Genomic DNA, 12,409 nt, shown 5'->3' with positions numbered 1-12,409 from the left:
GGGGAGGAATAACCCCATACACCTGAACAGGTTGGTGCCTGCTGGTTAAAAAGCAGTTTTGCACAGAAGCACCTTGTGGTCCTAAGGAACACCAAGCTGAAAAAGAGCTCAAACTGTGCCTTCACAGCAAAGACAACCAACTACCTTCTGGGCTGCATCAGGAAAAATATCAGCAGGTCAAAGAAGGTCATCCTTCCCCTCTGCTCTCCACTAGTGAGACACATCTACAATGTTATGTTCAGGTCTGAGCTCTCAAGGACAATGACAAGAGAGGCATGGACATAGTGGATGGATTCCTGCAAAGGGCATGAAGATTTTTAAGGTATGGGAACAAAACTTGTGCAAGGAGTGGCTGAGACAGCTGGGTCTGTTTGGCCTGGAGAAGATGCAGAGTAGGATCTTTTCAAGATGTGTAAATACCTGATAAAGGGAGCAAAGAAGATGGAGCCAAGCTCTTGGTGCTGTGACAGGACTCAGTGGGCAAAATGGGCAAGAGGCACAAACTGAAATATAGTAGCTAAGAAATATCTGCTAGGAGTGTTGAAGCACTAGTGCCATTAGCCCAGGGAGTCAGTAAAGTCTCCCTCCTCGGAGACATTCCAATGTCAACTGAAGTTTGCCTTAAAAAACTTGCAAGAAGTGAGTCTACTATGAACATCAGGGTCTAGATGACCTCCAGAGACAGTTTCAAACTTGGTAATACTCTTTTTTTTAAAAATTGCTTTTGTAAAAGTGAAAGATTATCATAAACAATGTATTTTCAACATAAAAGATTAAAAAAGAAAACATGACTTTTTATGACTATACAGGTGTTAAAATAAGCAAAACCAGGTAAAATATTGCACAAAACTTTTTGTTAATATTCTGCGTGAAGATCACTAGCTGATCTTATGCAAGATACCATAAATATTGCTATATTCACCAGATCCCTTATTCCAGTCTTGTGAGTAGGGATAAATAGATGACAGTGAGATACATATATCAAGCCAGAAATAAGCAGTTACCAAAGACTGAGAAACAGTATTGCCAAACTAATCAACATAAATGTCATATAATCGGCCATTGCTGTACATCCTGCTCCAGTTGTGTCTAAAGTGCTGCCATCGTTGGTTTGATGGATTTGCTTTACGTCACTGAGGTTCGTCTTGTCTGGCATCCCTGCTGAGACAAATAAGAAAATACAGTATGGTGCATGCCTTGTCACTACTGGCAACATATTATAGCTAGAAAAAATTTGAATATCATCAGTGCACAGACTTGCACAGTTTGGTTTCTAATTCTCATGTTACTGCCAAATTCAAATGCTTTATAATTGCATCTAGAAATACGCACTATACTATATGGCTATTCATCGTTGAAAGCATTTCTGAGGTCTGCCAACTCTGAACAAAGTTGTTCTTGTAGAAATATGTCTCAACAAACATTTACAGACTGAAGTGAACAGTTTTGCAAGTCCCAGTAGTACCTAAAAGTCCACTGCTCACATCTTTCTTGGATTTGAAGAAAAAGGAAATAATTTAATGTGAAATTTCTTGTGTCTGGGTCCCAATAATATTGCAAAATAATGTATAACTCATGGAAGGTATGCAGAAAAATATAGTTGTTGCTATATAAAACCTCCATTTTGGCACAATTTAAACAGACTTCACAATATTGTAAGGAAAAGTTCTAAAGCTAACTTTAAACAGGAACCCTTTGACTGAGTTCCCAGCTGAATATTTGTACTTTTTTTTTTTTTTTTCTCCCAGGGTAAATATTTCTCCACCTCAAAACAGTACTCTTATGGAACAAGGATGTAATCACCCCTTATATTTCCTCTGTCTGATTAAACATGGGAAACAGAAGGTCTTAGAGACACACTGAAATTTGGTAGCATTGTCAGCTGCTTGTATCTGCTATGCATGCTTGTAGACTAACTGTCTTATCCCATATAATAACTTGTGGCATGCCACTATCAATCAAAATTAACAAGTCTAAATTCAGTGTTATTACATACAACAAATATTGACATTGTAATTACACTGAGGCTGAAAAAAGCTTCATATAAAGCAAAGTCAATATTTATGTAATTAGGTCAATACATATATAATTCAGAAGGTAAACTCTACTGCTGGAACAGCAGCATTAGAAAAAAGCTCAGCTCTACTGAGCTGATATATTGATTTTACAGTCTGGGTTTCTGCATCAGTATTCATTGTTTAGGTGCTTCTTTCCTTTCTGTATCATTAGGAAAGATGAATAAACTTGTGAATCTTTTTGGTTTTTTTTTTAAATGTGACTATAACACAGTATAAATATTTTAGTCATGGTGTTGTCTTCTTTGTTAAGCTGGTTTAGCAGAAGTTGCAGAGGACAGTCATTCTTTAAAAGAACAATTTTTTTTGGTGCCTGCATTAAAAGTACTTTTTTCTCTAAAAGCAGCTTGAAAGCTGCTTTTTGTGAAATTCTGCTCTATGTACTCAAATATCCTTCCTGCAGCCTTGAAGAAAAGCATTAAGTGAAGAGTCAACTAAAGTCAAACATGCTGTCTGAAAAACCTGCTGGATGCTTTCTGAAAAAAACCTGCCAGAATGAACTAATCTTTGTTGCTGTACTAAGCAATACCCTGATATTTCATGTGGGTTTATCAATCCCATTCTCTTGCCTGGAATTTGTGAAAATTAGCTGTATGAATACAATGCAAATGAACATAGAAGAAGCATGAGTGACAGAACAGATGTTGAGAAGGAGGGAATACAACTTTTCCTCATCAGGTACTTTCAGCAGGCTGTGTAGAAAAACATCAGTCAACCAATGCTTCACTGGAAGTATTTTGGGTGAATCATCGCTATCAAGGTATATCAAGGTTTTTTTTTTTTCGCGGAAGGTTTTTAAGTAGAACAAAAGAAAAAAAATGTTTTCATAATTTCTTCAGAGTTTTAGTGAGGTCTTCTCATATTTAAAAAGGCTAATTTCAGTAAGTGAAAAATTCAACTCTCATCTACAAAACAAAGCAGTTCAGCAAGTGCTATAGGTATAACAAAGTAGATTTTTCCAATATTAACAGATGCACTATCAGAGTAGTGAAAGATTGAGCCTTATGCAGGACATAAATTATAAAAGCTATTTATATAAGCCATATAAAGATGAAAAATATTCTTAGGTCTTGCAGTTGAAGAAATACCCAACTTCCTCTGGATGTGTTTTGAATCTGAAGACAATGTGACTAGATAATAAACAGTGACAGTCAGGTGTAATTTCTAGTGAAAATTTAATTTACAGTATATCAGAAAATAGGGATTTCTTTTGATGGGAATTTTTTTTTCTTTCCAGGGTCAAGCGAACAGACTTTGGAAGTTCCCATGCAAGCAGTGTTATAAAAAAATATTCAAACCTACCTATATGTTTTCCTTTGTTCCATCAAAATGCCCTAAATCATTATGTATAATCTCTGATCTTAAATTAATATGCTGTTAGAACAGTAGTGTAATCATACAGCAAACCTGTCACCTATTCAGCTCCATAAGTCTATGCCACAATTTGACTTTATTGAAATAAGAAGTCCAAAAAATATGTATAGATATCATCTGGTGAAAAAAATCAGTGAAAAGAAAAACACTCCTTTAAAATAACCTATTTGAACAGAGCTGTGCTATGTTACTGGGGTATTTTTTAGTTCTAATAAGTAAATAAGTAAAACTATCAATTTAATTACTAAACCTAGACTATCCATTTTATTTAAATTAGTAGGTTCTGTGGTCCATTATGAATCAGGATTTAAACATATATGCCACCTTTCATATATCTTAATCTGTAAAAGAAGTGATCCTTCCCTGTAAATGAATTTAACTTTCATAGTTCACAGCACATTTGCAATGAGAGATATCCAATCATTTTTAGCAGAACAGACCAGAAATAAAGCAAACTTGTTTGGTTTTAGTCTCCTCATATGTCTGAATCTGGAATTATGTTACAGAAAAGGCATTTAAGTTTCCCAAATATTTAAAATTATCTCTGATAAATGTCTAGTTTACTAATAAAATCATACTAGAATTAATATTTTGACTGGAAAGATGGTAAAATTCAGAAGTCTCATCTGAGTTTCAGGGAGATTTTTTTCTGATGAAATTTATAATTTCAGCAGAGGAGAAGATAAATAGCTTGGGAACTAAATCCAAATACCATGTTTGCATAAGTCTACATAAAGCAAAGCTGACAAGTATCACAGTCATGTCCCCAGCATCAGCTCTGAAACTGTGTAAATAGCTGCAATTTAAAGTATTGTCCTGCTCTGGTTTAGAAAAAATAATCTGCAAAAGAATTTCCACAAACATTGTGATTAATATTACTGCATCAGAACACAAGTTCGTATTTTGGCAGAGCAAAATTTCATCTGTTTGCTGTGTTGTTTAAACAGTTCACTTTGTGTCAGAAATGTTAAGTGTGGCACTGCCCCAAATGCAGCATAAAGTAACATTATGTTGATGCTGAAGTGATGAGCTTAGAAGATTGTAAGATTTGTAAGGGGCAAACAATTCCACTTAGTTCTTGGTATCTGTAGAGTCTACATTTGCACCTTGGGTTCACTTGGTTAAACAGCTGTCTACAGGCATTTTAGGTGTAGGAAAGAGAGGTATTACATTTGGCATACAGCTGCTTGTCCAAAAGTAGCCTGATTCTTATAAAACCCTTTAAGGATTAAAGGATAAAACCTTTTTTAAGATGTCTTGGACATCTTAGAGCATCTCCAGTGACTTTTCACCCTTCTAGGTAGACAACTGAATGAAAGTTAATTACAGCAGCTTGCATTACAGTGAACACAGAGAAATAAGGAAATGCAGAAGAAGAAGGTAGAATACTCAGATGTACATATTTGGTCTGAATTTGAACAGACAAACCCTACACTTAGTTACATAACAGGTTCAACACTGAGTGACCAGGGAGTGTTTCCCAATATGTCCCCTACCATCAAGATTTATATCTTTGATGGAAGACTAAAACTAAATATTGAATCATGTAGCTGTGGCAAATAGATAACATTTTAGAAATTTTAGGTAGAAAAATAAATAATAATAAAAAAGGTGAAATATTGATCAAGTTCATATTCTTTCACCTGTGGTAGTATATTTTCACTTTTATACCTAAACCCTTGCCTTTAGTCAATTTTGGTTTCAGTACCTGGTGTTGAAGGGCAGGACCAAGGGCTGCATATTGCCATGAAAGTAGCAAATATCTGATGTGTGCAAACATTTATGAGAAGCCAGTACTTCATGAAAGTGTTTCCTGTTAAAGCACAGAAAGCGTCATTGCAGCTACATTTACATAGTTAAATATGTGTCTCAGAAGGAGATCCTTCAGGCAAAGTGCTGTTGAGTGCTTATGCCTGCTGTGCTCAGGGACAGCAATACCTAGAAGAAACTGCTAAACAAACCTCCTCTACATGGTACAATGCCTTGCATGTCTTTTAAGCCACACACAGTGATCTCCCAGGCTCAGAGATCCAGTTATCATTTTGTTTGTTTGTTTTAGTTCAAAGTGTCCGAAATAAATATGAAGACTCTGCTGCAACCCACCAGGTGGTGTTTTTATAACATGAAACTGAAGGAACGCATTACAAACTCTGGGATATGATATCCAGGCAAAGGAAAGTGTTTGAAAATAAAAAGCTTGCTGTTGAGGGACTCTGCAGGGCAGAGAAACTCAAGCCCTCAGCCGTCTGGTTTGTGTTGCCTTTTGGAAGCAGGCCTTGGAATGAATTATCCACAGAACTTGAAGTTTACTTTGGAGTGACCAAGATCATTTTCCTTAATGCTCAGCCATGGAGTGTGATGCCTTGTAAAGGCTGGGCTGGAACAGAGACTAGACAGAGCTAAAGAATAAAGTAGCTATTTATTAGGAGGCCTCAATGGTTACACCTTGGGCAGCACAAGAGCTCAGCCAGAGCTACAACCCAGGTGAACCCATAAATGGTCACAAAATGGACCACCAGTCCATTTTGGAACACTTTTATAAGTTCTGGTCCATTAACACAATGAAGTTAATAGTTCAATTATGTCTTTAATCCATGAAGTCCCATCCTTCTTGTTTTTCTCTCTTTAGTCCACTGTTGTTTATGCTCTTGAGCTGAGATTTGAATCATTTGTCCTTGGTCCCCAGCTAGAGAAGGAATTGTTTTGTCTACCTACTCTGTGAAGAGAGCTTAACTATCATCTACTATGAAGCCCAGACCCACACACTAAGGCAGTACAGAATCTGAAAACCATAAAAGCTAAAACCTGAGGCATCAAGTGAACAAACGTCCATGCGATGTGGATAAGCACAGCTGAAGCCAAGAGACAACTCACAAGCTAAGTTACTTGACAATGTAGACATAGCCAATGAAATTACTTAAATTTGGAGTGTTGCTTAGTATCATAGGAGTGTTGCTTACTATCATATAGGTTCTATAATATGATATAAAACCTAGCAGCAAATTTTCACTGTCTTCATAAGTCTCACCTCTGCAATTGGCCAGTCATTTATTTCATTGAAATGTAGTCATTGAGTTTTCATTGCTGCTCCTACGTAGCCCATGCAACCTGTATCAGATCCCAAGGAGAACTCTGAGTACCAAAAAGCTGAACCTGAGCTGTATTCCACAAGGTGATGCGGAACAGAAATGGTGCTCACTTAAAAATCAACCAAACTGCATAAATATTCAAGAAATTTTCTGTAATATTTATTTGAAGGAAATAATTTTATCTAAAATCCTTTTTTAACTTTGTATGTACATTGTAATAATACACAAACCAACACAAAAACCAATTTTAACTGTAGAGGGAATACCAAGATGCAAGTCATCTCACATACAAACAAAGGAATAGTATTACTGTTATTGTTAGAAACCAATTAAGAAATCTACCTAATGGTATTAGCTAAGAAAATTCTGCATAGTTAACAATATACTAGGAAATGAATCCAACATATCATGTTTAACTGTGCATATTTTATGAAACCTGTATACACAAGAAATAGAGTGTAACCCAATGATCTTACCATAAGTCTGGCAAGTCATTTTAACTAAAAGAGCGGCAGACATTAAGTCTCTAGTCCAGTATTTGAAAGTTTTCTTTCAAAGCTGACAGTGGCATTTGTTTCACATTATACATTAATGAACTCAGTATTTCCATTGAGAAAACAAAGCTTTTATGAGTTAATGTAACACAAACAAATGGTGTCATAGACCAAAGCATTTCCATTTGTTTCACATTCTTAAGAACCAAAAAGTGATACCATCATTAGTTGAAATAGCTAACATGTACTTTTTAAACTTGTAGGTCAGTTTTAGCATAAATAACATGTATGTTAAAACTATATTACTAAAATAGCAAGTCTTACATGTCTAAAAGACTTGGGTTTATTTTCCAGACAGAGACCAAAAATAACTATGTCTGAAGTAGAGAAAACCACAGTAACCTTCATTAGATCTATTCCTATTGCTTTCTTTAGCCGTAGTTTCTAAATCTATGTTCATTATAAGACATGTTCATTATAACTTCAAGACTCTAGGGTACTGGAATCAGAATTGTCAATAATGCATGTTTTAAATGAAGAAATCCATCTTTTCAATCCTTTTCACTATTGAAGGAGTTTTAACCTTTATCATTAACCTATGCAAAGGCTTTGTAATCAATACAAAATTAAAATAAGGCCAAACTCCCATATATCAGTCTGTGTAAAAGTAAGCAAATTCTTCATTCTCTGAATTTTCTTCTTATTAGTACTAGTTTCCTTCCTATGAGTCAGATGTCCAGAAGTCCTATATAAATTACTGTCCTTTGAAACGGTTTACCCATTATTCTTTTATTTTTTATTTTCATTTTTCCTGTAGGAGATTTATAATCAACAATTCTTGTTTGTACAAAACTAACCATATAGAAGAATAGAAGAAAGAGATGAATTTGAACTGAAACTCCTGAAGTGAATGTGTGAACTAGGTTTGAGGAAGAATGTTACCAGTTAGGGTCATTAAAAAATAAAGTGTTTTTCAGTTTTCTTTTTAATCCTTCAGATTCCCCTGATTTATGGCACAATTTCATTGTAGCAGTTCATTATTCTACTGTTTGTTTTGTTGCTACTTCTAAAATTAAAGCAGAAAAAAAAAATCACTATTTTCTGGAAAATAAATCTAAACTAAAACATTTTCCATTGTCAAGATGTTCAAGTAACTTGATATTTTTTATCATAACAGTCTACCTAGAATTCCAGCCATTCCAGTCACTCCACTCTCTGATATAAGAAAAATCGTCTGTAGATTAATTTAATCCCCAAAATACTGATAGATTAAGTAGTTGTTAAGTTTTCCTGAAAAGCAGATTTAATGACATATTTCTAGAACTTAGAACTATTTAAGGGAGAAGTTTTTACAGTCATTTCCTTATCATGCCTGAAGATAGGAGATGCTAAAATCACCTGCTGCCATGCAGTGGCACATTTTACACCCCCTCCTTGTGACCTTGTTCTCAAAGGTGAGTGATCAGATCTGTGATTTTTCTTGATGAGTTGGTTTTACTGCCTCTTGAGCTCACTTTTAGAACCACCCCACAGTGGCATCTAGTGCGTGTTGGGAAGAAGAAGAAGAGCCATGCTGTTATAATTTGGAAAAGAATTTAAACTCTCAGCTAATCATAACATTGTAATGCACCCAGAAGCAGACTGAGAAAATGTAAAATCTGCTGTTGATGTCTGACTCATCCCACATCAAATACTAGATTACTGACTCAAAAAGGAAGTGTGAAGCAATAAAGAAAGTAGATGTCCTTGTCTCCATTCCTTCACTGTAAACAAAAGCACAGCTTATCTCCTTACAAATAAAAATGCAACACAGAGATCCTCTTCAGTTGCTGTTTTCTCTTCCTCTCCAGGTTTTCTTTCAGTTCCACAGGTTTTGACTCAGCTACTATGTTGAAAATATATCAAAAGCATGGAATTGAAAAGGATAAATTTTCCAATATTATCTAAGAAATGCATTTTCTAATCAGATTATGAAGTTTAAAAAAACACAGTTTTTCGCAGAAATTCTTCCTCTCTGATTTTCATTTCTGAGACAGTTCTTTCTGGCAGAGCATTTCAATTTCTTTCAGGCAAGATGAATGTCAGTGATAAATTCTATGGTGCTTACTGATGAATATTGATCTGCATCCCTCAGTGTGTTTAGTGTTATGAAATGCCATAGGAAGTCTTGTGTCTCAGTGTATCCTCCAAGTACAAGATCTTTGATTTGAAGTCACTAAACATAGTTAAACATCAAAATATGCATCTTTAAGTTCAGAGATAACCACTGGGCAATTCAAAGAACCAACCTAATCTCTTCAGCAGTTTAACCTCTCCCTAGGAAAGCTGGCCTCACAGAATTCATATAAATATGTAGGTTTCACACAAATATACAGCTCCAATTCAGTAACACATGAATAGTGCTGCTTCTGTTTTGCTCCCAAGCATCCATCCCTGAACAGAAAATAACTGCTGATCACCCTGTGCTCCTACAGCCCAGCAAGGCTGACCCTTGACTTGATTGGCTGTGGTTGACTGACTGGACGAAAGGAGTTACCAGCAAAAGATATCAGTCTCCGGTAGCAGCAATACAAGTCATGTAAAAACAGGTCTAAACATAACATGTCAGAAAGAGGAAAAGAAATATTGAGAGAAAAAGATTTCTTTCCCATACTGGTAGTGTGGACATTTGGGAAATCAAAATAAAAAGAAAATCTATATGACTTCAAGAGTATTTTCTTGAAAGTATGTAAGTTGTGCCTGATCCTTTCTTCTAACTGAGTGCCCATCTATGTTACCTGACTTATTTAACCTAAATATAAACAAACAGAACTGCTATTTCTGGTTAATTTGATCATTTAGACATATTTTCTAAACAGGATTTTAGTCACAACACAGCTCTTCAAAGAGAACAGGAACACAGATGGATGCGAAACAGCTGAACTTTCACAGTTTAAGTTTTTAGCCTGAAGATATTGATCCAAGAGAGAAAGAATTGAGTAAATAATGGATGAGGGCTGAAAAGCGAAGAGAAGAGAGAAAGGTGACCTCTATTTAGAGCTGTTCTCTGTGGATTGTAAGTTAAGGACACTATAGGTTTGCACTGAAGTTGAGCTGTACCATTGTGAGTGAAAAGGTACGTCAAAGTGCAAAAAATGCTTTTTCCCCGCATGGGTGAGTCATGGGAACTGAGAGGAAACACTGCATCAACAGACCAAGACCACCTCCTCCACCTCCTCCTGTTTCCTCTGAGGCATCAGCATGTGGCAAAAGAAGGGGAGATGGTAACAGTGAACCTTGGCAGACAACATATTCACCTTTTTCTTCTTTTAGATGAAGAGAAGGAAGTTTGGATTTAGATCCTACAGAGAGTGCAGCAGAGAAAGTTTTGCGAGAAGCCTCAAACCAAAAGTCTACAAATGTATGCCAGATTACCTGAGAATAATAATTGACATCCCAGAGTTTGTTACCCAGAGGTTTTTATAAGTTGATGTGCTTACCTTAGCTGAAGCATCATTTCTTAGGAATTAGTAGAGAGGGGAATCATTCCAGTGGAGAAAAGCCTGGATATGTGGCACTTTAAAGCACAATAGCTCTTTGCGCCCTGAAACTGCTTTTGATTTTAAATAGTCTTCTTTCAAAAAATGGCAATTGAATAATGAGTTGGCTGCTTTACAGAACACCACAGTTTTGCTTTTCAGTCTGACACCAAGGATTTGTGATTTCATGGAGAGATTAAAGGTCATGGCATAGATTTGGGTGAATGTTCAAAACAGAGAAAACAAAACCTGGTTCAAATTATACCTATTTCTAGCAGTACAGACAGTTCTGAAGAAAGGTATTTTCTCAGGGCAATTGGATCTTTCTCTGTTAAGGGGATCCAAATGGCAGCTCTGAAGAAAATTAGCATATGCGTAAGGTGAAGAATTGTAGTGCCTGGCTCCTAAAGCAAAAAAATATAAACTCAGTCTACAGTGAAAAAAACCTTCATCTTCAAAGAAGTGAATTAATTACCTAGATCTTCTCTTACACACTCAAATGTTAAAATAATTCCTTGTTTACTTTAAAGCATTTGATTTTGGGAAGCTAGGTTTAGCCAAGGTGGGTGTTTTTGTGGGTTTTTTTAATTTTTTTTTTTTTTTTTTACCAATTATATACATGTATATAAAAGATTTTGGCAAATTTGGTCACAACTTAAGGTAACGAAGCAATGGAAACCTTAAGAAAAATAGGCTACTGAAGTGTTATCATCAACACCTACAACCAATGTAAGAAGACCAAGACTAAACTTATACAAACTAGATATTTGGCATGAAAACATGGAAATAATTACATGACTAAAGAGGCAGAATTGGAACAGAATGAATGAATGCATTTAAAAGCTAATGTAAGTTAAACAACAAAGGAAATTCTCCAAAAATAGTTCAGCAGAATAAGCAGATGAGTTAAACTGCTGAAAATGCCGACTGTAGGTTTTTAATAAGTCAATAAAACTAGAAGTCTGGGAATGTCATGTAAGCTTAAGTGGTAATCATGACATCTCCTCCCCTGTGGTATGCTCTCTTCCTAAGAGCCCCCTGTTTTTCCTTCAGTCTCATGGATGAGTTATATCATGTCATGCTTCTCCTCAACACAGGAGAAGTTCCAGGACATGTTCAGCGCACTCCAGTCGTGCTCCAGGGGTTTCCGCAGTCAGCAGGGAATTAGGGAGCAGCAGAGACTCTTAATGTTTACAGCAGGGAGAAAAGTATCAAATTGCAAAACCCTCCCAGGCATCAGATCAAGATGATGTCTCCTCACTTTGTCAGGCAAGATACCAATAAACAACACTGATTTTGGGAGCAGAGCTGCAGAAAGGTGAAAGATGGGATTCATTCTTCCCGAGTTTACTGCTCTGTCTATCTGGGCACTGAGGGTGACCCTAGCACAGGCAACGATGGTGCTTGTGGGGTGCAGTCCTTAGCACTTGAGAAGTCCCGAGTTGGTGACTGAGCCAGTTTCTGAGCACGGCTCAATCATACCAAGGCATATTGAGGTATTGAACAAGACCAAGATCCATCAAGAAATACTAGTCAGGGAATTTCCTAGAGCAGGAAATTGGGCCAGAAACAGGTCTGGAGAAGAGGTTTCCTTCAACATTGGCTTGGGGCCATTCAGGGGACAGGACTAGAAATGATTGTATCTACAGGGTAGGGCAGGGATGGTCTAGGTGCACAGGACAGAGCTGCTGTGGGGCTCTTGGGCCAAGAAGGCAAGGGTGGGACCCACAGGTGAGGCCAGTCAGGACCATCAAGGCTTGGAACAGGGATGATGGTTAAATCTCAGCTGTCTGAAAATAATTCTTAATTTGTGTGATTTCCTCAGCACCCTCATCTTCCAAGGAATACCCTGAGATCTC

General features: G+C 36.5%; 1 protein-coding gene across 1 annotated transcript in view; it reads right to left on the bottom strand.

The window, feature by feature from the left end:
• Window positions 1–1,000: 1,000 nt before the first annotated feature.
• GPC5 (glypican 5) overlaps window positions 1,001–12,409 on the bottom strand; it is a 572,404-nt gene continuing 560,995 nt past the window's right edge. Inside the window, exon 9 of the mRNA XM_041423410.1 lies at window positions 1,001–1,158. Within this exon, the coding sequence (XP_041279344.1) occupies window positions 1,001–1,158 (158 nt within the window). The remainder of the gene's footprint in view (window positions 1,159–12,409) is intronic.

Source organism: Onychostruthus taczanowskii, unplaced genomic scaffold (assembly GCF_017590055.1).
Source record: "Onychostruthus taczanowskii isolate IOZ18803 unplaced genomic scaffold, ASM1759005v1 scaffold77, whole genome shotgun sequence".
In the NCBI taxonomy this organism is placed as follows: domain Eukaryota; kingdom Metazoa; phylum Chordata; class Aves; order Passeriformes; family Passeridae; genus Onychostruthus; species Onychostruthus taczanowskii.
Note: the sequence above shows the minus strand (reverse complement) of the source record. Positions and strands in the feature narration are given on the sequence as shown.